Below are 27,547 nucleotides of genomic sequence, written 5' to 3'. Positions count from 1 at the left end.
CGGAGCCGCCGACCCGCCGGGTGGAGAGTGCTCAGCCGCGCAGCCCATCTCGCCGGCTGCACACTCACACAAACATCGGCCCGCTTTTCCAGCCCTGGGCGGTGGGTGCCTCCCAGCCGGGACTCGCTCTAGATTCTGCAAGCCTCGCGGCGCGCGCCCTGCTCCGTGCACTGCGCTCCACCGGACTCGGAGTTTAATCACACAAACAGTGTCCGGCTTCCTGTCCTCATCTCCCCCTCCCGCCCCGTTTCCCTGGCCCCTCCCTCTCCCCAGCCCGATCCGCCCGCCCGCTCCCCCTCCCCCGATCCCTCGGGTCCCGGGATGGGGGGGCGGTGAGGCAGCCACAGCCCCCCGCCCCCATGGCCACCCGTCGGAGCCAGAAGCGGAGGGGGCGCCGGGGGGAGCCCGGCACCGCCCTGCTGGCCCCGCTCGTGCTGGGCCTGGGCCTGGCGCTGGCCTGCCTTGGCCTCCTGCTGGCCGTGGTCAGCCTGGGGAGCCGGGCATCGCTGTCTGCCCAGGTGAGGCCCGGCTCCACACCCCTCCCTGGGCAGATCAGGAGCGGAGTCTGCGGAGCAGCTGATGGGGCCGGGTGGGCCGAGGGCAAGGGGCCAGGAAGATGGGTGGAGGGTGAGATGTCAGGTGGAGAAGGACAGGGTGACGCTGCCTCCTTCCCAGCAGGAGCCTTCGCAGGGGGAGCTGGTGGCAGAGGAGGACCAAGACCCGCTGGTGAGTGGGCGTGGGTGCTGGCTGCGGGCGTGGGAAGTGTGCGCCGCCTGAGGGTGCAGGTTCTGCCCTGGTTGTGCCAGCCGCATGTGTGTGTGTGTGTGTGTGTGTGTGTGTGTGTGTAGGGGGGTGCACGCACCAGCCATGCCATGTGTGGGTACCTGACAGAGGGTGACAACCGTGTGTAAGGGGTTTGTGCCACATTTGTGTCACCCAAGTATGAAATGTTTATTGGCCATGCGGGGGGGAGTGGGAGCATGAGATTGGTAAGCTGCTGTGGAAGAGGATGCTGGTTGTGTGTGCAGGATGTGGACCCCTGTGCACGCTGACAGGATGTGGGCATGTGCATGATGTACCAATTGCTCGCAGGGTCTATGCTGGTTGTGGGGGTTAGGGGGTGTGGCTGGTCTTGGGAAAGGGGCAAGGGCTGGGGCCTGATGGGTGGCCCCGGCCACTTCTGGCTGAGAGACTTGGTCCCTCCCTAAGACATCTGTGCCTCTGGCTGGTGCCTCCCCTGACGGGCCCCTTGTCCATCTCAGTTTAAGTCTCTGGGAGTCCCTGGCAAGATCTTGGTTTAGCCCTGCCCTTAATTCCCCTAGGACCTGAATCCCCAGACAGAGGAAAGCCAGGACACCGTGTCTTTCCTGAAACTGGTTCGGCCTCGCAGAAGTGGTAAACGGCCCTTTATCCCAACCTCAGGAATAATAATAGTGGCTGGTCTGTGATGGCTTCTGGAGTTATGACTGCTTTTGTTCATCATAACAGCAGGCAGAGTAAAATCCATTAACCTCCCTTAGGGAGAGAGAAACTTAAGCACAGAGTAAACTGGGCTCGGAGTCATGGAGCTAAATAGTCGAGACTCAAACCTAGAATTCTGACCTTCCCTCTGAAGCTCCTTCCATTCATGGACCTGCTTCTCACTTCAGACCCAACCCCAAATATGAAGAAGGGATGGCCAGGAGTTAGGAGAACCCCTGGGGTCTTGATGAAGACCAGGCGAGGGAGTCAGAGGCCTGGATCCCAGTAAGCAAAGAGACTTATGACTGGGGTGACCAGGTATCCAGGTTTGCCGGGAACTGCCCTGGCTTCCACCTGTTAGCACAGTGTGATGACTAATAGCGCCCCTCTTGCTCTCAAAGTCATCCCAGTTTGGATGATAAGTTATAAGTTGCTTTACTTGTGGAGGAAGATAAGGCCTGAGGGTCTGAGGTCAAGAGTCTGGACAAGGATTAGGATGCCAGCATTCTGAGGAGAACGGGGCTGAGGGAGTAGCTCCCTGCCCCCCAGACGTGGGGGTGCTTTGCCCATCTGTCTTTCCTTGATTCTCAGCACCTAAAGGCCGGAAACCACGGGCTCGCAGAGCGATTGCAGCCCACTTTGAAGGTGGGTGATGGCGAGCGGTGCCCCAGGGGTAGGGGTAGCAGAGAGGCAGGGCCGGGCTCACCGTGCCTTTTCTGTGTCTTACAGTTCACCCACGGCCGGGACAGGATGGAGCACAGGCAGGTGAGACCCCATCCCCACCTCTGAGCTCTTCCCTGACCCCCCACAGCACTGGCCTTCTGGAAAAGGGGCCCTTCAAAATCTTCACTCCCCAACCCCACCTCAAGCCTTGGAACCCCAGAAGCCAGTTCGGGAAAGTGCTCAGGGCTCGGTTCCCTGGGCTCCCAAACCTGAACTTTGTCTATGACCCAGACCCCAGAGCCCCAGGGAGACCCCTTCCCCTCTCAGACCCCAGGCAGATTCCCCCTCCAACCACCACCCAGCTCCTCCCTCAGCCCTCACTCGTCTCCAAGAATTACCTTTGACTTTTCTCTTCTTCCCTCTTCATATTCCAAGTCTTCATACTCTGATCATTTTTCTCAGATTTTTCCAGTCTCTGCACATCTGTTCCATCCCTACCTCACCCCTGCCACCTCAGCATCATGACCTTGGAACCTCAAACCCGGTCTGTAGCCCCTCCCCCATTCCAGACTTACCCCATCCCCTCCTCTGTCCCACTTGTGTTGCTAGGCTCAGCCCCGCTAAACCACCCTTTCATTGTTCCTTTGCTTCTCTGCTTGGATTCCAGCCTCTCCATGGTCTGATCGCCACCTCTTTTCCCTGCACACCCTTATGCCTTCTCCACTCTTGTTAGGCTGACACCCCCTCCCCACCAATGTGCCTCTTCTGGACTTTGCACATACTATTCCTTTACCTGGAATGCCCTTCCATGGGACAAGCCAGGAGGCAAAACACAAGGGTGGCTTAGCCTGGGGGCTGGCAGTGGAGATGGAGAGAAGTGGATGGATTCAGCAGGTAGCTTGAAGATAGGGCTTGCTGGGTGGGGGATCGGATGTGCAGGGTAAGGGAAAGGGAGAAATCAGAAATGACTTCTAGATTTTTAACATGGGCATCTTTGGGAATAATGCTGCCCTTTATTAGGATGGGGTTAACCAGGGAGGAAATAGGTTGAGAGGCGTGTAAATGGATAATTGAATTTGAGGTCGAATAATAAATAAATGAAGAGATAATAATAAACAAGTGAGTTTCACAAATAGATGGCGGCACATGGCGGACTAGCTCAGGCTGGGTCAGGATGTTCAGAGTCAGGAGTCATCACCATATGGATGGTATTTAAAGCTATGGGACTGGATGAGTCACCCAGGGGGAAAGAGGGGCCCCATGAGCAAAGCCCTGAGGCTCTTGGACATTTACAAGTGCAGCAGAGGAGGAGAACCCAGCAGAGACTGAGAAGCAGCCAGAGAGAGGGGAAAAAACTCAGGGAGGGAAGTGTCCTGGAATCTCAGAGAAGACACAGTTTCAAGAAGGAGGATGTGGCTGTCTGTGCTGAGTGCAACTGAGAGGTCACATGAGATGAGAACAGAGTAAAGACCACTGGGTTTGGTAACGTGAAAAGTCAACTGGTGACCTTGACAAGGGCGTTGTCAGTGGTGTGGTTGGGATGAGAAGCCAGAATAGATTGGATTAAGAGAAAATGGGAAATAGAAATTGGAGACAGTGACAACCCTTTCTAGAAGTTTCTCTGGGACAGGAGCTGAACAATGGGCTAGGAGGTGGAGGAGGATGTGAGTCAAGGAAAAGTTCAGTCCTTTTAGGGATAAGCAATACATGAATACATAAATCTTGTCTGATATTTATTGAGTGTTTCATCTCATCTAATCCCCCCAACAGTCTTAAAGGGAAGATATTCTGATCATCTCCACTTTTCCAGATAGAGGTTACTTAACATGTCTGAGGTCATGATGACACTAAGAGGTGGAGCCGGGATTTGAACCCAGTGAGTGTGTGCTTGTGTCCTGGGCATCGTTTGTGTGAGAGGCAGGGGATGGAGGACCCTGCAGGCAACGTCCAAGAAGGTGGGAGGGGGTGGCTTCCAGAAGGAAGAGAGGGACACATCATCCCATCACTGTGAGAGTCAATGGGTCAGTGGGGAATGCAAGAACCGGTCAGTCTGTGATTTGGGTTTGGGGACATGAAGGAGCCTTTACCTGCTAACTTCTAGGTCTTCTGCAGAAGGAAGGAGACAGGGGCAGGGGCTCTGAGGAAAGATGGTACCAAATCCTTATCTTGGTGAATGCAAAAGCAAGCTTAGTGGGGGAAAGAAGGACGATTGCCAGGCAGTAAGGAACGCATTGTGGTTGTGAGACTGAGAGACACCAGGGTCCCAGGCACACCAGGCCCTTGGCCACAACCAGCCTTTGCTCAAGCTGGTTCCCTGGCCAGGAATGCCCTCCTTCCTTCTCTCCCAGGCCAGCCTTCCTCCTCTCTGTATGGACCATTTGTCTCGCGGTTACCCAGACATCCATCCATCCATTCATTCATTCATTCATTGACTCAACACTCATGCACCGAGATCCTACCGTTTATAAGGACCCCACGAGGTGCCCACGGTGAATAATACCTATTCTCAAGGAATTACTGTCTAATAGTGGAGACAAGCAGAAACACTTGTAAATTACAATAGGCTATGACAAGAACAATAATGAAAGTAAAGCCAGAGGTGCGTGGTGACATAGAGGAAGACAAACCACCTTACAGTGGAGTCAAGGGCTCCTTCCCTGAGAACTGTGGGCCTTGAAGCATAAGTGTAAGATGGACAGGTGGTCAAGGACATTCCAGGTAGAAGGAACAATTCATGTAAAAGCCCAGAGTTTGCCAAGAGCATGATGAGGCTGGGGCCTCAGTGTGGGGAGGAGCAGCCCTGGAGGAGCAGGATGGGGTGAGGCCGGAGAAGAATAAGGAGCCAGGTCACAGATGCAGTCTGGAAGTTATTCTGAGGTCCAAGGCTCACACCTGCCTTTTAGAAACATCACTGTGTGTCTATGTGTAGTCACACAGGGAATAAACTGGAACAGGCAAGGTTGAGTCCCGAGGAGCCCAGAGAGGAAGGAGGCTACGAAGAGTCCCAGGAAGAAATGGCAAAAGCCAGGCTGGGGAGGGAGATGTAACAGAGCTCTGTGGGTGCAGAATTGCTAGGAACTGGTGATCAGTGAATAAAGCTGGTGAAGGAGAGGGAGGCTTGGGTGCCAGGTGAGAAACAGCTCAGTGTGGAATACAGACTGTCAGACAAGTTTGGGGCGGGGGAGGTTAAGCTCAGTTTTGGTCTGGATGAGTTGGAGATGCCTGGGGCTGTTCTAATGGCTGATGGCCGGCAGCTAGCAGTGTCAGGAGGGGCAGGAAAGGGCAGGGCTGGAGACTCAGATTGGAGTCTGCAGAATAAAGGCCAAGGGAACCCGTAGGTGGGGATGAAAATGCCCAGTGAGCTATGTGTTTTCCTTGAGAAAGTAACAAGGACAGCGCCCCGGGGCTGGCAGAGGATGGGGTCTGGGGAAGGCAGCTGCCCAGGCTGTTGAGATGAAGCCAGGGAGGCCCTGAAGAGTGGCCTGTGGACCCAACAGAGAGCTGGCACCATGGTCGCCTCCTCCCTGTCTCTTCCCACTGGTTTTTGCTTGGTGCCCACCAGAGCAGGCCCAGCTCCAGGGGCCGGGGGCCAGTGGTGAACAAGACCAATGTCCCTGCCCTCTTGGGAGAGTCAGACCCCAAGCCATCACATCCATAAATAAACGAGCCAACTTCCCTTGGTGACGCTGGAGAGAAATAAGGTGATGTGGTGGAGAGATTAACAGAGGCGGGGCTGGGACTAGCTATTTCTGGGAAGGTCTCTCAGAGGGACCTGATGACAGAAGGGGCCAGGCAGGGGAGAAATCCTGGCGAGAGGGCAGAGCAGTAAAAGCCCTGGGGGAACAATGAGCTTGAGGCCCTGCAGGGGCCCAGTGGCTGGAGTCTCCTGACTTGGAAGAATGTGTGAGGTGAGATCAGAGAGGTAAACGGGGCGGCCTGTGGAAGGCCTGGGAAGCCGCTTGAGACTCTGCTCTGTCATTCTACTATCTTCTTTACAATTTGCAATTATCCTCTCTCTAGATTTTGGTGTGTGTGTAGTGGGTGGTGGTGGTAATGGCTTTATTGAGACGTAATTAACAAACTATATAGTTCTTCCCATTTAAAGTGTTCAATTAAGTGGTTTTGAGTATATTCACAGAGTAGTGAGACATCATTACAGTAATTTGAGAGCATTTTCATCACTTCAAAAAGAAACCCCATCACCTTCACCCATGACCCCGTATCTCCCTGATCCCTCCCAGCCCTAAGCAATGACTAATCCACCTTCTGTCTCTACGTATTTGGTTATTTGGACATTTCATAGAAATCATATAATAGGTGGTCCTTAGTGACTGGCTTCTTTCATTTAACATGTTTTCAAGGTTCCAACATGTCGTAACATGTACCAGTATTCCATTTCTTTTTATGGCTGAATAATATTCCATTGTATGGATTTAACACAAGTTTCCTTATCCATTCATCAATGGATGGATATTTGAGAACCATTTGATTATTTTTAATTTTAATAATCCAAGTAATGCATCTCCAAGCGCAAGAGCAAACAATAGAGACACAAACTGTAAAAGCCCCCACGCTTCTTCCATCCTACTCTTCTCCCCGGAAGTGGCTGGTAACAGCTTGCTCTGTATCCTTCTGGTCATATATGTGGAATTTATTTGCATAACTTCCTGTTACACTAGGGCTCCCTGGGCTGTGGCTCCTCCCTTGCCCTTGGTCATCTAGATATCTTCTGGGTAAGATGGGCCCAAAGATTTATAAACTCAGTGGGTCCCAGGTGAGAAATGGTGAGAAAGTTCTGTAAAGGGACTGTCCCCTGTTTCTGAACATCCATATTCAGGTGTGGACGGGACGGTGAGTGGCTGGGAGGAGGCCAAAATCAACAGCTCCAACCCACTGCGCTATGATCGCCAAAGCGGGGAGTTTATAGTCACCCGGGCTGGGCTCTACTACCTGTATTGTCAGGTAAGCCGCACCTGGCTCTGCGGGCCAAGCAGGAACTGAGGGAGAAGGGCTGGCTTAGGGGGTGGGGGCCGTTAACGGTGGGGGGCAGGAGCTAGAGGTTTGGGCTGGTTAGGAGACCTGGGTCCCCAAGGAAATGGGAGACTGAGCTGAGGGCCAGCAGAGGCCTGGACTCTGCCCACCCTCCCCCACCCCTAGGTGCACTTTGATGAGGGAAAGGCTGTCTACCTGAAGCTGGACTTGCTGGTGGATGACACACTCGCCCTGCGCTGCCTGGAGGAGTTCTCGGCCACGGCAGCGAGCTCCCTCGGGCCCCAGCTCCGTCTCTGCCAGGTGTCTGGGCTGTTGCCCCTGCGGCCAGGGTCCTCCCTGCGGATCCGCACCCTCCCCTGGGCCCATCTCAAGGCCGCCCCCTTCCTTACCTACTTTGGACTCTTCCAAGTTCACTGAGGGGCCCTGGTCTCTTGGTGGCTTGCCCAGGCCGCCGGCTCCCTACAGCAGCTCTCTGAGCACACACACACCCTCCCCCCTCCCCTCTGTCCCACCCTAAGATGCTCCTCCCCCAGACCTGCCTCTCCTGCGGGGCTCTCACTTGATGCCCATGCCACATAAATACTCCCATCCAGCTCCGACCACACCCCCACCTCTGGCTCCCCACCTCACCAGCCCCCAAACCCCTGATCTTTCCCTGCCCCCATTTGTCTCCTGACTCCCCACCCTGGCCGCAGCCCCCCAAGACACTGTGTTTACTGTACTCTGGGTGACGATGGATCCTGAATACCCCTCTTCAGGCACTGAGAGGGGCTGGATGCCAGAGAGACTGGGACTAGGCCAGGAGTTCCCAAATGTGAGGGGTAAGAGACCAAGGCAGGCTCCTCCCTTGATAATTCCCTGTGGATTTTTAAAAGATATTATTTTTATTATTATTGTGACAAAATGTTGATAAGTGGATATTAAAGAGAATAAATCATGGTCACTCTCTTTATTGGGGCTTAGGGGACATCCTCAGGATAGCTGGGGGCTATGGGAAGGGGATCGGGGCATTGGGGATTGGGGTGCAGGACTCCTGGAACTCCAGGGCGATGTCTAGGCTCAGCAGTGGGGACCTACCTGCCTCCAGCCCCGAAGCACAAGCAGAGTCAAAAGGCAAACTGCCAGGAAAAAAAATCAATCCTCTGCCCAAGGTCCAGCAGAGGCAGCCTCATTTACCTAGGAGGCGGGCCTCATCCCACGGGGAATCCCTGGCTGGGAGGAGCAGGGGCCCTTCCTCTTGGCAGCCTCGGACATTCAGCAGGTGCTGGTACAAGCCCTGGCTGGGATGTGGGGTGGGCCCAGGGTCAGCAAGCAGGAAGCCGGGGCCCAGGAAGCCGGGAACCTGGGCCCCTGGGTTCAGGGGAGGAATCCTACAGCGGCAGGGTGCTTGGGGATCTTTCTCTCTTTGTCCAGAGCCTTATGTAAGAGCTCTTCTCGGGAAACAGGAAGTCTCGCTTGCCAAGTTCAGCACAGGGAGTAGTGCAGGCCTTATTCCAACACACCCGGCCTGGCCTTAACCCCAGAACTCAGCCAGTTTCTTGCTTCCTTGACCCTGGTTCTCCTCCCCACCGACCCCCTCCCCTCCTTTCCCACCTTTGGTCACTCCAAGCCAACTTCCCCAGAGAGCCTGCCTGTGCCTGAGCCAGAGGGTCTTCCACTCTCACCCCCTGACCCTTAACGCTGTCCAGCTTGTCCCTCCATCCCGGCTCCTGGCACGACGCCCCAGAGCCAGCCAACCTTCCCTCCCCCACTCCTGGGGCCGCCCCGGGGTTCCTGCGCTCTGGCCGCTCCTCCTGGGTGTCACTGGCAGCCCCGTCCTTCCTAGAGAGACTGATAGCAAATTCTCCTGAGGCTGGAGGACGGTGACGGGTCTCAGGACGTCACTGGCCCCACAGCGGAGTGCCAGGAACACCAACAGTGCCCTGAGCTTGCTTTCCGCCTCCCTCCTTTTTATTCTCAAGTTCCTTTTTACTTCTCCCTTGCGTAACGCCCTTCTTCCCTTCTGCACCACTGCCTGCACCCCCACCCTCCCAGTCACCTCCTTGCCACCCCACTCCTCAAGCCACAGCTGTTGGCAGGGTCCTCAGCTCATGCCAGCCTCATCTCCTTCCTCGCTAGCCCCCAAAGGGCCCCCGGGAGACATGGGGTGCCCGGTCCGAGAGCCGGCAGTCTCAGTTGCCCTCTGGTTGAGTTGGGGGGCGGCTCTGGGGGCTGTGGCTTGTGCCATGGTTCTGCTGACCCAACAAACAGAGCTACAAACCCTAAGGAGAGAGGTGACCCGGCTGCAGAGGACCGGAGGGCCTTCCGAGGAGAGGGAAGGGTATCCATGGCTGAGCCTCCGGGAGCAGGTGAGTGAGGGGAGAATGGCGTCTGGGAGAGAAGTATGGGTGCCAGGGCGGTCTCCAGGCCTCTTGGTTCCAGCTGCCTGGTTTGCAGAGTTTTGAATGGGTGCAAGAGAGGGTCCCGGGTTTAGAGGTCAAGGGAGCAACCATTCCAGGAAAGGAAATTGTTAAAGATTAATGCTTCTCGTACCTAACAGATCCTGGAGGAGAGCCAGCACCAAGACTCAGGTTGCTGGGAAAAGGTGCAGGAGAGATGTGAGGCATTTCTGGGGCAGAGGGAGGGCTGGGATAAAGGCTGTCTGTGACCCTTGCATTTGAGCCTAACCCTGACCCTCTTTCCACAAGCAGAGCCCTGATGGCCTGGAAGCCCGGGAGAATGGGGAGAGATCCCGGAGAAGGAGAGCAGTGCTCACCCGTAAACAGAAGAGTGAGGCCTCCGGGGTGCAGCAGGGGTGGGAGGTGATCAAGCAGCCTGGGATGTGGAGACCCCGACCCTGAGTCAGGGTGAGGGTGGAGGGCTGACAACAGGGCAATGGGGGTAGGTGGGCACTGCTAAGATTTCTTCCTTCTCTCCTCAGAGAGGCACTCAGTTCTGCATCTTGTTCCCATTAACATCACCTCCAAGGGTAAGCATTATTTTAAATCATGGCTTTTGGGGGAGGAGCAAGATCCAGGAATTGTGGGGCCGGCACCTGGGCCCGAGGGAATCTTAGAGGTGAAAGTGTCCCAGAAACCCTCATCCCACACTCCTCACCTCCAGAGGACTCTGATGTGACAAAGGTGATGTGGCAGCCAGCTCTCACGCGTGGGAGAGGCCTGGAGGCCCAAGGATATGTTGTTCGAGTCTGGGATGCTGGAGTTTATCTGCTGTACAGCCAGGTAACCCCAAACACCCCTGAGCCTCACCTGAGGGCCTGGAGGCCTGTTTTCCCAAAGCCTTATGTCCCCGGACTGAGGGTTTCCAACCACTACTCATACCAGACTTAGAGGGCTCCTTCATTCCTTGGCTCCTAGAACTGAGCCAGGCCATCCGTTTTCTTCAGCATCTCCTCCCTTCCCTTCCAGGTCCTGTTTCACGATGTGACTTTCACCATGGGTCAGGTGGTATCTCGGGAGGGCCAGGGAAGGCAGGAGACTCTATTCCGATGTATACGAAGTATGCCCTCCAACCCCGACTGGGCCTACAATAGCTGCTACAGCGCAGGTGAGAGATGTGTGCACAGTGGACTGTGGATGTGAGGAGAACAGGAGAGCTCTGGCCTGGGGGCAGTGCCTGGGGAGCTGTACCGGGGGTTGGAAGGCTGGGTGTAGAGGCAGATCTGAGGAATGAAGGACAGAATACCTTTTTCCTTACAGGAAGCATCACAAAGGCTAAGCTGAGGGGGGAGGGTATAGCTCAGTGGTAGAGTGCATGCTTAGCATGCACAAAATCCTGAGTTCAATCCCCAGTACCTCCGTTAAATAAATAAATAAATGAGCCTGTTTAACCTCCCCACCCCACCAAAAAAAAAAAAAAAAAAAAAAAAGCTGAGCTGGAGATGGGAGGGTGAAACATCAGAGTATCTGCAAGGCTGTGCTTCACTGAGCTTACATATTCTCTCCTTTCTCAGGTGTCTTCCATTTACACCAAGGAGATATTCTGAGTGTTGTAATCCCTCGGGCAAGGGCGAAACTTAGCCTTTCTCCACATGGAACCTTCCTAGGGGTTGTGAAACTGTGATTGTGTTGCAAAAGATGGTTCTGAGCTTGGAAGACCAGGGTGGGTACGTTTTATAGACAGCCAAGAGCTGATTGACAAAGGACAGGGAATACGCAGGAACAGAGGCCTCTTTTGGGTTTGACAGGAATCCAGGCTTTGACAGCTCATGACTCTCCCTCCCTTTTCTCTTTCCACCTCCACCTTCACCCCCAGGACTTTGAATTCATAGATATTAAAGAGATTTTAAAAACCTTGCTTTTATTCTCCATCCAGCCCCAAATTCTTGAGGGAGTTGGGGGGTGGTGATGCCAGGCATTGTCTAGACTAGCTGGGTCCCACTGGAATGCTTCCAGAACAGCACCACCATCTAGCGGCAGTTTCAGACAATCATCCTGCGTGTTGGCAGAAGTCCAGGAAGCCTCCCTCCACTCAGGAAAACTCCTGGTTCCCTATGCCAAACCTCTCTCCAGGTACCCTCTACCTCTTCACCCCACAAGAAGCCTCATCCTCATTTCCCTCTCTCCATCAACTGTGCTCCAGTTTCCATCACTAACTCCAGCGGTGCAACTATTATGTGCCCGTCTGCAGAGGGTGCCCGACAACGACGGTCCCCTCGGATCCACATTATTACTCTTCGGGTCTCAGCGTTGCCTTTCCTGCTCTCCATTGCCCTGGCGTGGCAGGCCACTCTAAACCTGTCTGTGCTGGGACCGGTCGCCGAGGAGCCTTGGATGAATCGTACGCCCTGGTGCTGGTCCTGTCTCTCTGAATTCTCCTTTCTGTGCAAAACCTGCCTAAAGATAAAAAAAATAAAGGAGAATAAATAAAGCTCGGATCCATTTCTCCCACTGCTTTGCCTCAGCCCCTCAGCCCGTACTGGGACTTCCCCGCCCTCCCGGCCCTCATCTGACGCGCCTCACTGGAGCAATGTGTTGCTGGCAGCGAGTGGAAGGCAGGGCTACGCAGCGCGGGGGCGGGGCGCAGGAGAGCGGCACGAGGCACGCAGCCGCAAAAGAGCGAGTGGCGGGGCCGCCCCGCGGGGCTCCGGTCGAGAGGGTGTGCGCAGGCGCAGCCTTGCGTCAGTCTCGTGGGCGGGACGGTCCTTTGGCGTCTACGTTCTCGGGTAGGCGGGAATAGGCGCGTGGTGGCCGCGCCGGCGCTGTTCGCCGGGTGTGACGTACTAATTGTGCGCCGCCACCGCCGGTGGGCCTGGGGCTCGCGGGAGGGGAAGGAGGAGGAGGAGGGGGAGGTGGGGGAGGTGGTGGAGGTGGAAGCTGAAGCAGAGCAAGCGGCAGCCGCGGCGGGGCGGCTCGGCGGCGCGGCGCGCGGCCCAGAGGCGTTGGAATCCTGAATTGAGACGGCTGCGCCTGAAGACAGCAGGAGTGGCGGGGCCGCTGCCGTCGCCGGAGAGATGAGCCGGGAAGCCTGAGGCCAGAGACGCCCGCCCTCGGGCCTGTCCGCCCGGCTTCCCCGCTCCCGGTGAGGACGCCCCCCCCCCCCCAGCTCTGCCGCAGCCTCTCCCATTCCTGGATCTCAGTCCCACCCAACCGGGGCCCACGAGGCCCTCGAAGGGGCTTCTTAAAGCCCTTGCACGCCCAGCCGCCCGAACCTATAGGACCATACCGGTGTTGGGACGCATTCTGGTCCCCGGGGACGGAGCAGGCGAGGGGGCTGGGCCAGCCTGGCTCGGCTCAGTTCTGTCCCAGCGCCTTGATTCGGCTGCCTAAGTGCCAGTTCAGTTCTCTTGTAGTTTCCTTTAAAATCCTTCCCTTTTCGTTAGATTCTAGTACCTGAGCCATAGCCCTGGTATCCCCATTCCCTCTTGAGACGACCTGAGCATGCTCACACCCCTCCATTCATTCCAGGGTCATAGAGAACTCTTCCCACTTTAGACCACGGTTTCCCTGTGGAAGTCAAGTATCTCTCTACCGTGTCAGGATTCCCGTACTGAGCCATCTCCTTTATTAGTCTCTCAACTAGGACATCCTGGTGATATTAAAATAGAGAAGTAGAGCCTGAAAATACTGGATTTGACCTAGGGGTCTGAGAAATAAGAGCCCAGAGGCCTGTTACTTAACCATTCTCACTTGCTTCTATCCAGGCAGGAGAGATGGTGGCACAGACAGTAGAAGGCATCTTGTGGACTGTGTTAACTGGGAAGATCTGTAGTTAGGAGTTTTTTGGGTTTTCCTCAGTTTATTTGCATCTGACTGCAGAAGAGGCATGCTGAGGAAGAGCAGGATCTGGGGTATTGGATGTTTGAATTCTGACACTCTGACCTTTGTTTTACAGGCTACTGGAAGATGAAAGAGACTATACAAGGGACCGGGTCTTGGGGGCCTGAGCCTCCTGGACCCGGCATAACCCCAGCTTACTCAAGTCCCAGGCGGGAGCGTCTTCGTTGGCCCCCACCCCCCAAACCCCGACTCAAATCAGGTGGAGGGTTTGGGCCAGATCCTGGGTCAGGGACCACAATGCCAGCCAGACGCCTCCCTGTCCCTCGGCCTTCTTTTGATGCCTCAGCTAGTGAAGAGGAGGAAGAAGAAGAGGAGGACGAAGATGAAGATGAGGAAGAGGAAGTGGCAGCTTGGAGGCTGCCCCCCAGATGGGGTCAGCTGGGAACCCCCCAGCGGCCTCGCCCTCCCCGTCCTACTCATCGGAAAACCTGTTCACAGCGCCGTCGCAGAGCTATGAGAGCCTTCCGGATGCTGCTCTACTCAAAAAGCACCTCGCTGACATTCCACTGGAAGCTTTGGGGGCGCCACCGGGGCCGGCGGCGGAGCCTCGCACACCCCAAGAACCATCTTTCACCCCAGGAAGGGGGTGCGACCCCACAGGTGCCCTCTCCCTGCTGTCGTTTTGACTCCCCCCGGGGACCACCTCCACCCCGGCTGGGTCTGCTAGGTGCTCTCATGGCTGAGGATGGGGTGAGAGGGTCTCCACCAGTGCCCTCTGGGCCCCCCATGGAGGAAGATGGATTAAGGTGGACTCCAAAGTCTCCTTTGGACCCTGACTCGGGTAAGATGGAAATGGGGCAGAGGAGGGGTTGGGGAGGGCTAGATCCTGGGGGGACCAGGAACCTCTTGCTGTGGAGAACTAGATCTAAGGAAAGTAGGATGGCAGAGTGAGGGGGTCCAGAACAGCTGTGAAAGGTTTTAAGTCCCACTTTGAGCAGGAGCTAAGTCTGGGGAGAGAGTCAAGGCTGGGATACAGAATCCCTAAGTAGCTGTCATGTGTGTAGATGAGAAAGGGAGTCATGGTTTAGAAAAGTCAGACAATCTTGTCCACTTGAAATCCCTCTTCACCTGGCCTCTCAGGATAAGGGCCTCTGTAGGTACATCTCCAGAGGGTGCCATTCTTACAGTGGTGGGATGGGGTCTGAGTAGTGTGTGTGACACTCTGACTCAGAATATTTCTTTTTCGGATAATCCCAACAAAACAACTTCAGGCTCTCTATGTCTTTAAATAATTATTTGACTATTTATCAAGCCTTTGCTGTATGCAAGGACTATGCTAGGTACTAGTGGTGACAGATATCTCTGAAATTTATTTCTCTCTGAATCCTAGTCTTTTCTTGCTTTCCTCCTATTTATGAGTACAGGCATACCTCGTTTTATTGCACTTCACTTTACTGTGCTTTGAATACATTGCATTTTTTACAAATTGAAGGTTTGTGGCAACACTGAGTAGCGCAAGTCTGTCAGTGCCATTTTCCCAACAGTATTTGCTCAGTTCACGTTTGTGTCACATTTTGATAATTCTTGCAGTATTTCAAAGGCTACAACTCACTGACGGCTCAGATGATGGTTAGCATTTTTAGCAATAAAGCCTTTTTAAATTAGTATATACACGTTGATTTTTTTAGACATAATGCTTATTGCACACTTAATAGACTACAGTATAGTATAAACGTAAGGTTTTTTTGCACTGGAAAACTGAAAAGCTTGTGATTTGATTTATTACAATAGTCACTTTATTGTAATGGTCTGGAAACAAATCCACAATATCTCTGAGGTATGCCTGTAGTGACTCTTCCTCTCTGTCCTTTATAACCTCTTGGGCATGCTCATCTTATGCTTTAGGGTATCCATTCCTTAGAGATTATATCAGTAGATTTTTGTTTTAATTCATCCTTCTTGTGGTCTTATAATTTGTGTTCATCATTTAACCTTCCCATTGTCCTTTGATCTGAGACAGTTTCTTGCTTTCATCCTGTTTCCCCTGCCCTACAGGCCTTCTCTCTTGTACTCTGCCCAATGGCTTTGGGGGACCACCTGGGCCAGAAGGGGAGCGGAGTCTGGCACCCCCTGATGCCAGCATCCTCATCAGCAATGTGTGCAGCATCGGGGACCATGTGGCCCAGGAGCTTTTTCAGGGCTCAGATTTGGGCACTACAGAGGAAGCAGAGCGGCCTGGGGAGAAAGCTGGCCAGCACAGCCCCCTGCGGGAGGAGCATGTCACCTGTGTGCAGAGTAAGGAACCCTAGAGGATCTAGTCTCTTTCCTTCAGCCAACTCCTAGATCAGAGTCTGGAGGCCTTACCCCACTCTTCTCTCCCTCCTCTACTCAGGCATCTTGGATGAATTCCTTCAAACTTACGGCAGCCTTATCCCCCTTAGCACTGATGAGGTAGTAGAGAAATTGGAGGACATTTTCCAGCAGGAGTTCTCTACACCTTCCAGGTAAGGCATAAGAGAGATGATCATTAGAAGAGGGCTGGGACCTGGGAGATGGGGCGAGAACGCTGCTGCCTTTTCTCCCATAGGGATGTAGTTGGGGAGAAGGAGAAAGCTAGAACTGAAGGGGAGGACTCTCCAGACAAGGTGTAAGCCCCTGTAAGCCAACTGGGAGGGTCATTACTGGGACCCTGAAATACTACGTGTACCTGAGTATTCATGTGCGTCTTACTGGGGAGTTGGGCTTTAGTAGGTTCTCAGAAGGACACACGACACCTCCCCAAACCTGAAAAAAAAAAAAAAGGTTAGTTTAGGTTCTTATTCTGGGCAGTAGAAGGTACTTCTGTGTGCCTTAGCCCCCTCGTCTCTTGTGTGACTCCACCCTTGGCCTACCCAGGAAGGGCCTGGTGCTGCAGCTGATCCAGTCATACCAGCGGATGCCAGGCAATGCCATGGTGAGGGGCTTCCGAGTCACCTATAAGCGGCATGTGCTGACCATGGACGACTTGGGGACCTTATATGGACAGAACTGGCTCAATGACCAGGTAAGGAGGTGTGGAGAAACAGACCCAAGAGGGGATTCAGGGAGCAGGGTGTGTAGGGCCCTCTGCATGGGAGAGCCCTGTACCCATGCCCCAACCTCCATGGCAAGTTGCCTTCTGTCTTCTCCCCAGGTGATGAACATGTATGGAGACCTGGTCATGGACACAGTCCCTGAAAAGGTAGGCCTAACCAGATGCTTCAGTCCGTGGAAGAATTTCTGCAGTTCTAAGCAGCTTAATCAGTCCCTTTCATCTCTTCCATTTTATATAAAGAGGGTTTTTGTTTCTGGGGAGAGGTGGTAGAAGGTAATTTGTTAAATTCAAATCTGTAATCTTGGTCCTAAATTTATCAGTTCTGTTCCTTTCCTCTAGTCTTCGGTGTTTTTCTCCTATGGCTAACCCGACAAATTGGGGTGGGAAGCTATAAGATAAGATCAAAAACAATTTTGTGTTTTTACCCTCAGTGAGTTGAAAACAACTGGAGTTTGTTGAAAGCAGTTCTTAGGGTCATAATGAAGTGGAGTGGGCTGGGGAGAGGACATTTAGCAGGAGGGCCTGTGGTCTTTTAATTCTATCCAGCTCTTTTGTGTCATTGGCACAGGTACATTTCTTCAACAGTTTCTTCTATGATAAACTCCGTACCAAGGGTTATGATGGGGTGAAAAGGTGGACCAAAAACGTGAGTTATGAATTTACATCTACTTGTGTATCACTTTCCCTCTAAAGAATTAGAGTTTTGTTTCCTGTGAGCCCTTTCCCCAACCCTGTTCACTCAGTCTCTCAAATATTTAGTAATTGTCTTCTGTGTGCCAGGTGCTATTCTGGGTACTAAGGATACAGTATTAAATAAGGAAAATTTCTTGCCTTTATGGGGTGAGAATAAATAAGCAAGTTAAATTTCTGTTACTGATAAGTGGTGTGAACAAATTAAAACAGTAATGTAGTAGCCTGGGAAGCAGGGACTTTACATTGGGTGGTCTGGGAAGGCCTCTCTTACTGAGATTTGAATGATGAGAAGCCAACCATGTGCAGATCTGGTGCAAGAGTATACTCAGTAGAGGGAACAGCAAGTCTGTGGGACACAGAGCGAGAAAGAACATTTGAGGAACAGAGGGCCCATGTGAGTGCCTATGTGGTTGGAGCAGAGTGAGCAAAGGGAAAATGATACAGAGTTTTTGTCAGAGAGCAGATCTTGTGAGGCGTGGAGGGTAGGCTGAGGAGAGTGGGTCTTAGTCTGTGTTTTGAGAAGCCATTGAAGAGTTTTAAGCAGACTGTGTTAAACTCCTGTTCAGTGATAGGTTGAAAGGGGGCAGGAGTGGAAGCAGGCAGATTGACCAGCATAGCACCGAAGTCCAGGTGAGAAACATGGACCAGAGTGGTAAAGGTAGAAATAGAAGTAGTTTAATCTCGGATAAATTTTGCAAGTAGAACCAACAGGACTTTCTGACAGACTGGACATGAGAAATGAAGAAACGACAGGAATCAAGGATGATGCTTAGATTTTTGGCCTAAGTTACTGGGGAAAATAATTAGTGGGGAGCAGGTTTGGTGAGGGGAAAAAAGAGTTCTTTTCCCCTCTAATTAGTTTACCTGTCCTCCCATTCAAAGGCCAGGAAATTACAGTGAGGTAGGACGGTTGGCTCCAGCTTTTCTTAATTCCTGTCCCCAGGTTCAAGAGTTTAACTTTACACCCTCAGGGACCTGGCAGGCCTTCTTCTCCTGGTAGAGGTGGGGGTGACATGCAGTGGAAAGAACTGGGCCTTTATATGCCTTTGTTTAAATCCAACCTCTGCCATTTCTTCCACGACCTTGGGCAAGTCACTTTACTTTTCCAAGCCAGTTTCCTCATGGTTGACGTGTGAATTTCCTCACAGGATTGTTGTGAGCATTAACTGATTGAGCATTTTCTAGGTGCCTCACATTGTTCTTAGTGTATCATAGGTATTAACTAGTTTAATCTTCGTAACAAACAGGTGAGGGTGGGTACTGTTATTTTCATCCTTTCACAGAAAAGGGAACTGAGGCACAGAGAGTTCTTAAATAATTTGCCTGTGGTCATAAGCTATTAAATGGAGGAGCTGGGTTTGAACCCTGAGAGTCTGGCTCCAGGATCCTGAGCCTGGGTTCTTAGCTACTAAGCACTTGCTTGTTCTGGCACTACCTCCTCTTTCCTGTCTTCCTCCCTTATCCTAGGAATCCAGACATCCAGATGTTGAGCCTTGTCTCACAGTCTAGTGACTGAGCCTTGAGTTCTCCCAGTTGGCTCCTTGCCTGCTCCTCCATTCCTCTTTAGAACCCTCCTGGCAACAGGCAGGATTTTTGTGCCGTCTTACCTGACCTCCAGCACTGTCTTCTTAGGTGGACATCTTCAATAAGGAGCTACTGCTAATCCCTATCCACCTGGAGGTCCACTGGTCCCTCATCTCTGTTGATGTGAGGCGGCGCACCATCACCTATTTTGACTCGCAGCGCACCCTAAACCGCCGCTGCCCTAAGGTTTGAAAGGGAAGAGCAGAATGTGGCGGGGAGATCCAGTGGCAAGGCATTTCAGGCAGAAGGGTGGGTTTGGGGTCTTAGAGAAGCAGCCTGGGCTTGGTGCCTTGACCACCACACCCTGGGTTCAGTAGGGCATCACTTCCTCCTTGTCTCCACCTGCACAGCATATTGCCAAGTATCTACAGGCAGAGGCAGTGAAGAAAGACCGGCTGGATTTCCACCAGGGCTGGAAAGGTTACTTCAAAATGGTAAGTTTCAAGAGGAGGGTTATGGAGTGAGGGGTGGGGGACAGGAAGTGATAGGAGGCAGAAGTTGAAGTCATACCCTAAGTTCTCCAGATGAAGGGCCTACCTACCTTCTTTTCATTCTCTAGAATGTGGCAAGGCAGAATAATGACAGTGACTGTGGCGCCTTTGTGTTGCAGGTAAGCAGGTATCAGTTGGGTTAGAAGGTTGGGAGGGAGGCAGGAAGCTGGTCTGCATCCCTCACGGCCACTAGTGGAACAGGAGTAATGTTATGTGTTAATGCAGAAACCCTGATTTCATTGGTCCTCTCTTGGCTTCCCCATACTACTTTGGGACTGGGTCTGTGGTCCCTGGTCTCTGGCCCTGATTTAGCTGCCTCCTGATCCCCAGTGCGAAGTTTTCTCTGTTAACACTAGCTATTGCATGTACTAAATAGGAATTTTGGCTCTAGAGTCAGGTCCTTTTTTTTTGAGCCCCAATCTATGGGACTTTGGCTTCCTGTTTGTGAAATGAGAATATTCTTGGAAAGATTCAGGGAAATGTATATCATATGAAATGTGTAGCACGGGTCCTGACTTGGGGGGATGCTCGGTAGGTGGTTCTCATGGCCTGCTTTGTTAACACCCAGTACTGCAAGCACCTGGCCCTGTCTCAGCCATTCAGCTTCACCCAGCAGGACATGCCCAAACTTCGTCGACAGATCTACAAGGAGCTGTGTCACTGCAAACTCACTGTGTGAGCCTCGTATCCCAGGCCTCAAGCCCATTAATTAATGGGCAGGGGGACATGGGAGACCCTTCCTTCCCAAGAAACTCCAGTTCCTTTCCTCTCTTGCCTCTTCCCACCCAATTCCCTTTGGTTTTTCATATTTAAATGTTTTAATTGATTTTTTTTTTTCCTTTGAGAGAATACTTGTTATTTCTGATGTTCAGGGGGTGGCCATGGAAAATCCCCGTTTTCCCTCTGTCTGCAGGGGAGTATGGCCTTGTGGCCTGGGTGGGGCAGTCATCTCCCTTCCGTGTGTAGGGCCGGGGGGCGGGCAGGAAAATCTGTGCTGGGGGTGGTGGGCGGGCAAAGGGATTACTGCCTGCCATATCTTCAAACTTTTTTTTTATATATATATATCTATATATATATAAATGCCACGGTCCTGCTCTCGTCAATAAAGGATCCTTTGGAGATACATAGTGGTGGTCTTCCTTAAGGGGCCTCAAGTGGATATCTCAGGCTTTCCTCCAGCCAGTGCTGTTAGCTACCCTTTTATGGGTCGAGACTTCAGGGACCAGCTTTCCATCGTGGCTCAGACAGTGCCAACACCATATCCTCAACCAAAAGTATCCACCAGTCTTGGGAGTCGGGGCTGGAAGGCGGGAAAGTCGGTAAGCCTCAAACATAAGAGAATTTGAGCGGTGCTAAAGTTGGGGAAACAGGACACTTAAGGAACAGGCCAGGATTCATGATCTTAAGCCTGGAAGTCAGTTATTCCATTCCTCCGCCCTCCAACCAGAGGAACCCTCCCAGCTGCTAGGGTACGGCTCCCGATTCCACATCCCTGTACACTTGGAACACATCGGGGTTGGCGTCCGATTTATCTTTACTGCCACAGAGAATAAAGTGGGTTCAGGGGAGACCTGGAGCAGAGGTGGAGGGAAGTGGTAGTCTCGGGAGCCCGGAAATCCTTGTAGGCTGAAGCCTCGCCCCCCCTTGCGTGATAGGGCCTGCTCGGCCACGTGACTAGGGCACTCTCGCCTCCGCACGTGTAGGGGTGCAGGGCCCCAAGATGGCTGCCAAGCCGCGAGGCCTGACTCCTATATGTCACTTCCGTACCGGCGAGAAAGGCGGGCCCTTTAGCCAATGAGGCAGCGGGGCTGGTCCTCATCTTGACAGGCGTTCAAGTTACCCAATGGTGGCTGCGTGCCAGAGCGCCTACGAACTCACGTCACGCCGAGTCTCTGAGCGGCGGCGGGCGGGGCCGAGGCGGCCAAGCCAATGCGATGGCTGGGGCGGGGTCGGGCGCTCTATAAGTTGTCGATAGGCGGGCACTCCGCCCTAGTTTCTAAGGATCATGTCTGCGAGTCAGGATTCCCGGTAAGGAACACATTTGCAAGAGGGGGCTACTTACCCTGCCGCCCTTTCCGAGGGCCCCGTCGAGGGTAGCTGAGGCCCGCTGCCCTAGGTCCTCTAGGGCTGCGGGGAGACCAAGCCGGGAGGACTAGTCCTCGGGGAGTGAGGGGCGGGTCCACGGCCAACGCTGCTGCCAGGGCCTAGGTAGAGGCTGAGGACAGTCCGGCTTTCGGGGCCCAGAGTGCGAGGGTCGTTAGGTGGCCCCAACCGACGCGGTGCGCGAAGCCCTGGCGCTGAGTAGGGCGGCGAGGTGGTGACCTGCCCTGGAGAAAAAAAGATAGAGGTGGTCTCGGCCGTGCGTGGCCCGGAGCCGCCTGTCCGGTTGCCTCATTGAGAGAGGGAAGGCTCGCGCATTCGGGATCCGGAGGATTCTGACGGTACCACTCGCCGAAGGCGTGGGTGCCTGGGTCCTAAAATCCAGTCGCTCGGTCGCGTGGAGCTACGGGTCGGGGTGAAAGAAACCGGCCGTTCAGTGTGCTGGTTTTCTTGACGGCCAGGACCCAGCCTAACCCCGAGGAGCGGCCGCGTGAGGCACCGGGATCCCACCCGGCGCCGGGCGGGCGGGCCCATTTTGCCGCACAAGCCGGGCAATTGGCAAACTGCGGATGGGCAGGTCCACTTTCCTTCGGGGGTGAGCGGCCTGAGGTATGGGAGGGCGACGCCATTTCGCGACGGGAGCGGGTGGGATGTGGATTGTTTGCCGGAGTTGGGGGGATGCCGCCGGGTGGTCGAGGGAGCGAGCACATGGCGGCCTGAGGCGTTCCCCTCCCCCAGTCCGCTTCGCTTTAAGTGTTGTGCAATCTCCCCTTTGCTAGTTCGGCTGGGGCTCATTGTGCGCGGGGCCGCCACCGCCCGCGGCCTCCCACATCCGGGCACCGCGAGGGGGGAGGTGGGCTGGAAGGAGTGGGGGAGGGCGCGGGCGGAATGACGTGGGGGGAAGGGGATGTCCTACCCCGGCATCTGGGAGGTGAAGGGCGGGACTTCCGGCGCGCTGGGGCCGTGGTGGGAGGTACACGCGCTGGGGCTTGGAGAAGCCAGGCCCAGGACACGTGGGTCCGGCCTCAACCACCACCCCCGCGCCCCTTAAGCGCAGCGCCGCTCTTTCCAGCTTCCGGGTCATCTAGGAGGGTTACCCCATCATGTCGGGGTCGGCGTGGCTTCAGCCGCTCCCGGGATGGGGCAAAGGCCTGACTCAGTTGTAAAATAACTATCTTCTGGAAACTCGTGGGGGTTGGATCAGGAAGTGAAGGCTCATGGTATCACGAAAAGCCGGTTGTTGGTAGGAAGAGCCCGGCTGTCAGGATTTCTACATACTCCGTACTTTAAACCAACAGATCCAGAGACAATGGCCCCGATGGGATGGAACCCGAAGGCGTCATCGAGGTGAGGCTGGACCCCTACCACCTTTATTCTTTATCTCTGGGAAAGGCAGTGCCACCAGCATTGTTCCCTGGTTTTTGTAGTGGTGGCTTCAGTGACTAAAGCCAGAACCCAGGATTTAACTTTACTCCTTAAACTATCACATAGTTAGACAGGAAATCTTAACTTCTTTAGTGATTTTTTAGAAATACTTAGAGTAAAAGTATAAAAAAATTATGTTTAAAAGGCATCATTCAAGTTGATTGTCTTTCCTTCTACTATATCCGCCTCACTGTTACAAGTGGACTGGCCCCTTAGAGTGGTTTTTTTCAGACCATAAAGAGCCAGCTGACTTCCCTGGAGAGAAAAGGTTGTAGGCTGTGAAGTTTCTGTGCAAGCACAAGGTCCTGTTTGTTTTAGTGCAAGAGCACAGCCTCATTTCTGTTACTTTTTTTTTTTTTTTTTTGCATCGTACAGAGTAACTGGAATGAGATTGTTGACAGCTTCGACGACATGAACCTTTCAGAATCCCTCCTCCGTGGCATCTACGCTTATGGTTTTGAGAAGCCCTCTGCTATCCAGCAGCGAGCCATTCTTCCTTGTATCAAGGGTAAGATCCAACAAGTTCTTGACTGTCCCTGACCTGGGTAGAGTGGCACCTGGTTGGTGGTGCCTGTCTCATATCAGCCAGGGATAAAGCAACCCCTTGTTTATCCCAGCTTGGCTTTTGATTTGTGCCCATGCCTGGTTCATGCCCTGGATACATGGATTGCTGGTGTAATTTCAATAAGGTAGTGTTTTAGTGTGGCTGTACCAAATGAGTTAATAACCTGACCTGGCTTCCAGATCTGTTCTCTGGGTACCATGTTGTGATAGAAAGTCTGAAGCACTTAATGCTTGGCACTTAATCTCTCTCGGTTGCTTGTTGACTTCGTTGAGCAGGGCCTTTGAATGTCCCACTGTTCCAAAGAGTGCTTCTTACCATATCAAATTTCTTTGTTTTTTCAGGGTATGATGTGATTGCTCAAGCCCAATCTGGGACTGGGAAAACTGCCACTTTTGCCATATCAATTCTGCAACAGATTGAATTGGATCTAAAGGCCACCCAGGCCTTAGTCCTGGCACCCACTAGAGAGTTGGCTCAGCAGGTGAGTTTACCTTCTTTCCTCTTCGCTGAAGAACTTACTTAAAAACGATGAGCATAATCCAAAAAACAGACGTATGTGCTCCAACTTCCGCCACTTTGGAAGAAATGAACTATGGGGAAGAGAGATGATCTAAAGTCAGTTGACTTCCATCTCAAGATTTCTTAATTATAAGCCTTTTTCTATCCAAACACAATAAGCATCACTCACTCCACCCATTTCCTGAGTCAGATGGGAAGGCTGCTGGGTGGGGCCTGGCTGGCTGGGCAAGTTTGGTTGCTTTATGAAACAACCCCCTGGCTATGGGCAAAGAGACACCGGATTGGTGGTGGTGCTCTTATATCAGTCAGGGGCAAAGCAGATGTCTAGCCCTTTGTTCATCCTAGCTTGATGCCTGGGTTGGTGGCCAGAGCTGTTTCATGCCTGGGGCACATAAAATCCCAATGCTAGGCTGTTTTCCTGGACTTTGGAGGTGAAAAGGTCAGAAACACTAGTCTCGTAAGTTGATTATTGAGGCCAAGGGAAGGTGTTCTTTTAGTGTTATATGGAAATGTCATCATTTTGTTCCTAACTTATGGACAAAGGTAATGTAAGCAAGAAGTTACAGGAGAACTCTGTTCTAGGGCCCTTGTGTCTAGAAGGTGCTTTACCAGCAAATATGCCTTCTAGCATAAGTTCTGTGGCAGGACCACTTTAGGTCATAGATGTCACTGCATATATAAAACTGGCTGCTGCAGGGTGAAATAAATAGGACAGTTAGCTTTCAGAAAGCTATAAGGTTTAACAAGTTAAAAAGCCGTATTGAAATTATTTCAGAGGGCTGTTACTGTGAATCTGTTCATGAGCCAGACCAGTTCAAATTTTGAGACTTTGCCACTTAGCAGTGTGATCTTAAATGGATTGTTTAACTTAAACTGTTTCTTGCCTGAAAAACGAGTTTAACAACAGTGCTTGTCTCGAGTTGTTGAAAATAAATACGTAAGCATTTAAAATGGGGCCTGGCAGTTGTAGCTAATATATGAGCACTGTTTTTTTTTTTTTTTTGGTTCAGATACAGAAGGTAGTTATGGCATTAGGAGACTACATGGGTGCCTCCTGTCACGCCTGCATTGGGGGCACCAACGTGCGTGCTGAGGTGCAGAAGCTGCAGATGGAAGCTCCTCATATTATCGTGGGTACCCCAGGCCGTGTGTTCGACATGCTTAACCGGAGATACTTGTGTGAGTATCTAAATTTTCTAGTTCTCTGGGTCACATCTTATGCGGGCTTTTCCAGTTTTCAATGTGGCCACAACTTCATTCCTAATGATGGTAGCTTTAGCCTCAGAAAGAGTTGCTCTGTGATGAACCCCATGCGTGTCAGCTGAGCCTGGCTCCCCTGTCATCTCAGCCCAGGCAGTGTTCTACTTCCCAGGGCTATTTGGCCTGGCAAGGGGGCTCCCAGGCAAAGGATCAGTCTTTATATTCTGAGAGCAGACCGGCTGCCCCCTTTTCTTTATGAGGAAAGTTTATTTTACATTTTCCTAATGATTACCTGTTGGTGGTTTTTTCCCTTGCAGCTCCCAAATACATTAAGATGTTTGTACTGGATGAAGCTGATGAAATGTTAAGCCGTGGGTTCAAGGACCAGATCTATGACATATTCCAAAAGCTCAATAGCAACACCCAGGTGAGAGGAACATTTGGACACTTGCTTTTGTATGGCTGACCAGCCTTTACATAGGTTGTGGTGTGTCTGGGGTAACAGGAGAGCATTATCAGGCACCAAACCATAAGGAATTCTGGCGCTTCCCCTGCCCTGAGGCTGTTTTTTTCCCACTAGGTGGTTTTGCTGTCAGCTACAATGCCTTCTGATGTGCTTGAGGTGACCAAGAAGTTCATGAGGGACCCAATTCGAATTCTTGTCAAGAAGGAAGAATTGACCTTGGAGGGTATCCGCCAATTTTACATCAACGTCGAACGAGAGGTGGGGCCCAGTGCAGGAGGCGGACCTCGTGGCAAGTTGTTGGGTATAGCCCCTGACTGATCTCTTTGCTCCCCTCCACCACCCCCAGGAGTGGAAGCTGGACACACTGTGTGACTTGTATGAAACCTTGACCATCACCCAGGCAGTCATCTTCATCAACACTCGAAGGAAGGTCGATTGGCTCACTGAAAAGATGCATGCTCGAGACTTCACTGTCTCTGCCATGGTGAGGTTTCTCCACCTTATTTTATCAGTGGAGTGTATGTGTCAGGGTCCTACTTAAAGCCAAAGTATCTACTTGTTACACCCTTCTATTTCCTGTTCTAGCATGGAGATATGGACCAAAAAGAACGAGATGTAATCATGAGGGAGTTCCGCTCTGGCTCTAGTAGAGTATTGATTACCACTGACCTACTGGTGAGTAGAGGCGAGTTTGGAGAAGACTGGGGAGAAACCAAGGTGATTCCCTCTCCAAGGGGCCTACTAGTGCCTCTCTTCAGGAAAGTAGCAACTTGGAATAAAATCTGGCATGCCTCAGGTTTCCAGGGGAGGAGATTTTCTTTCCCTTCTTTGGCTGCCTACATGTGTGCTTAAGTCTTGCTGGATAGTCTTCTGTGTTCTCTTAATTCATACACTGAATTGGTCGTCTTTGACCACAGGCCAGAGGCATTGATGTGCAGCAGGTTTCATTAGTCATCAACTATGACCTTCCCACCAACAGAGAAAACTACATCCACAGGTAAATGCAGCTCGGGACTACTGACCCAGCCCCCTCATGCGCAGTCCTCCCTGCTGCTTGTTCTCCCCATTTCCCTTATTTCTTACAAGGAGCCCTTGTTTTCCAGGATCGGTCGTGGTGGACGTTTTGGCCGTAAGGGCGTGGCCATTAACATGGTGACAGAAGAAGATAAGAGGACTCTTCGAGACATCGAGACCTTCTACAACACCTCCATCGAGGAGATGCCCCTCAATGTTGCTGACCTCATCTGAAAGGGGCCACTCTGCTACCTAGCCCCAGCTAGGGATCAACCCTTGAAGAGGGGCTGAGGAGCAGCAGGAGGGGGGAGGGAGGAAGGGAGCCAAGGGATGGACATCTTGTCATTTTTTTTCTTTTTTTTTTTTTTCTTTGAATAAATGTCACTTTTTGAGGCAAAAGAAGGAACCGTGAACATTTTAGACACCCTTTTCTTTGGGGTAGGCTCTTGCCCCAGGCGCCGTCTCTTCCCAGAAACACTAATCCATTTCCCTAACCTAGTCAACCTCCAAGCCCCAGAGGCTCTCTCCACCTCCAGCTGAATTCCTTTGAAAATGTTATAGAGGGACTACAATGACACTCCACCTCATTTTGCTGGACCAAATCTGGAGGGAGAACCCCTGAATTAGGTAACCCAGGGGATTACCCCCAGGTGGGGGGAGCAGGGGGGAGAAAATGGTAGCCATTTTTACATTGTTTTGTATAGTATTTATTGATTCAGGAAATAAAATTCTGAATAAAATGACTTGGAAACTGCCTGCTTTGGCTTCTCATTTCTTCCCTCTTCCCTCCCACCCGCTACTGGGTATAGCTCTGCTTTTAGCTAGTATTTACCCTTTCTTGGGCTTTTCTTCCTTGAGGGGAAAATGGTCATGTTAACTGGATAATGTGACCTTTCTGTAAGAGGTTGGGCAAGAACTGTCATAAGTACCTCACATGTCTCAGCAAAGAGGAAGTGGACAGGAAAGGGGGTGGAAATAAAAATTGTACATCCTACTGAGCTTGTTCTCTGAGGGAGGGGCTGCAGAGCCAGCAACCACTTGTCACAACTACTGAGCATGATTTGCGGAGGTAGACAAGAATCC

At 52.4% G+C, this 27,547-nt stretch overlaps 4 protein-coding genes, 1 long non-coding RNA gene and 4 other non-coding genes across 12 annotated transcripts; 8 read left to right on the top strand and 1 right to left on the bottom strand.

Annotated features, from left to right (window-relative positions):
• Window positions 1-236: 236 nt before the first annotated feature.
• Window positions 237-8,055, top strand: TNFSF12 (TNF superfamily member 12). Of its 2 annotated transcripts, none has more exons than XM_045524820.2 (7): window positions 237-518; window positions 679-726; window positions 1,323-1,395; window positions 2,053-2,106; window positions 2,191-2,226; window positions 6,962-7,086; window positions 7,282-8,055. In XM_045524820.2, the coding sequence occupies exons 1-7, from the start codon at window positions 360-362 to the stop codon at window positions 7,531-7,533; spliced, it is 747 nt and encodes a 248-aa protein (XP_045380776.2). In that variant the 5' UTR covers window positions 237-359; the 3' UTR covers window positions 7,534-8,055. The 2 variants fall into 2 exon arrangements, with proteins under 2 accessions (XP_045380776.2, XP_074198386.1); XM_074342285.1 differs by having other exon boundaries at window positions 240-518; window positions 676-726.
• Window positions 8,056-8,283: 228 nt separating this feature from the next.
• Window positions 8,284-11,992, top strand: TNFSF13 (TNF superfamily member 13). 3 transcript variants are annotated; one of them, XM_074342284.1, is made up of 8 exons: window positions 8,284-8,377; window positions 9,235-9,464; window positions 9,807-9,885; window positions 10,037-10,084; window positions 10,219-10,337; window positions 10,524-10,662; window positions 11,069-11,221; window positions 11,628-11,992. In XM_074342284.1, exons 2-7 carry the CDS (start codon window positions 9,258-9,260, stop codon window positions 11,176-11,178), a joined length of 702 nt encoding a protein of 233 aa, XP_074198385.1. In that variant the 5' UTR covers window positions 8,284-8,377; window positions 9,235-9,257; the 3' UTR covers window positions 11,179-11,221; window positions 11,628-11,992. The 3 variants fall into 3 exon arrangements, with proteins under 3 accessions (XP_074198385.1, XP_074198384.1, XP_010964213.1); XM_074342283.1 differs by having other exon boundaries at window positions 8,285-8,377; window positions 11,069-11,992; XM_010965911.3 differs by lacking the exon at window positions 8,284-8,377 and having other exon boundaries at window positions 8,388-9,464; window positions 11,069-11,992.
• LOC123619910 (uncharacterized) lies at window positions 11,814-22,042 on the bottom strand. The gene is made up of 3 exons (XR_006728625.2): window positions 21,238-22,042; window positions 16,042-16,118; window positions 11,814-11,951 (listed from the first exon to the last, which is right to left on the bottom strand). It is a non-coding gene; the product is annotated as an uncharacterized LOC123619910 (long non-coding RNA).
• SENP3 (SUMO specific peptidase 3) lies at window positions 12,380-20,298 on the top strand. The gene is made up of 11 exons (XM_010965912.3): window positions 12,380-12,636; window positions 13,450-14,175; window positions 15,390-15,629; window positions 15,727-15,838; window positions 16,230-16,377; window positions 16,507-16,554; window positions 16,976-17,053; window positions 18,733-18,870; window positions 19,035-19,118; window positions 19,244-19,294; window positions 19,744-20,298. The coding sequence occupies exons 2-11, from the start codon at window positions 13,461-13,463 to the stop codon at window positions 19,852-19,854; spliced, it is 1,725 nt and encodes a 574-aa protein (XP_010964214.1). The 5' UTR covers window positions 12,380-12,636; window positions 13,450-13,460; the 3' UTR covers window positions 19,855-20,298.
• On the top strand, window positions 21,095-27,220 carry EIF4A1 (eukaryotic translation initiation factor 4A1). The gene is made up of 11 exons (XM_010965913.3): window positions 21,095-21,203; window positions 22,574-22,622; window positions 23,076-23,208; window positions 23,607-23,746; window positions 24,795-24,963; window positions 25,302-25,411; window positions 25,565-25,708; window positions 25,797-25,934; window positions 26,036-26,125; window positions 26,368-26,447; window positions 26,554-27,220. Exons 1-11 carry the CDS (start codon window positions 21,181-21,183, stop codon window positions 26,696-26,698), a joined length of 1,221 nt encoding a protein of 406 aa, XP_010964215.1. The 5' UTR covers window positions 21,095-21,180; the 3' UTR covers window positions 26,699-27,220.
• Window positions 23,232-23,366, top strand: LOC123619940 (small nucleolar RNA SNORA48). Its single transcript, XR_006728645.1, has one exon. It is a non-coding gene; the product is annotated as a small nucleolar RNA SNORA48 (small nucleolar RNA).
• Window positions 24,035-24,179, top strand: LOC123619941 (small nucleolar RNA SNORA48). The gene has a single exon (XR_006728646.1). It is a non-coding gene; the product is annotated as a small nucleolar RNA SNORA48 (small nucleolar RNA).
• On the top strand, window positions 25,078-25,216 carry LOC123619937 (small nucleolar RNA SNORD10). Its single transcript, XR_006728642.1, has one exon. It is a non-coding gene; the product is annotated as a small nucleolar RNA SNORD10 (small nucleolar RNA).
• LOC123619939 (small nucleolar RNA SNORA67) lies at window positions 26,161-26,294 on the top strand. The gene has a single exon (XR_006728644.1). It is a non-coding gene; the product is annotated as a small nucleolar RNA SNORA67 (small nucleolar RNA).
• Window positions 27,221-27,547: the final 327 nt, after the last annotated feature.

This window comes from Camelus bactrianus, chromosome 16 (assembly GCF_048773025.1).
Source record: "Camelus bactrianus isolate YW-2024 breed Bactrian camel chromosome 16, ASM4877302v1, whole genome shotgun sequence".
NCBI classification, from domain to species: Eukaryota; Metazoa; Chordata; class Mammalia; order Artiodactyla; family Camelidae; genus Camelus; species Camelus bactrianus.
This window is presented reverse-complemented; position numbering and strand designations above follow the sequence as displayed.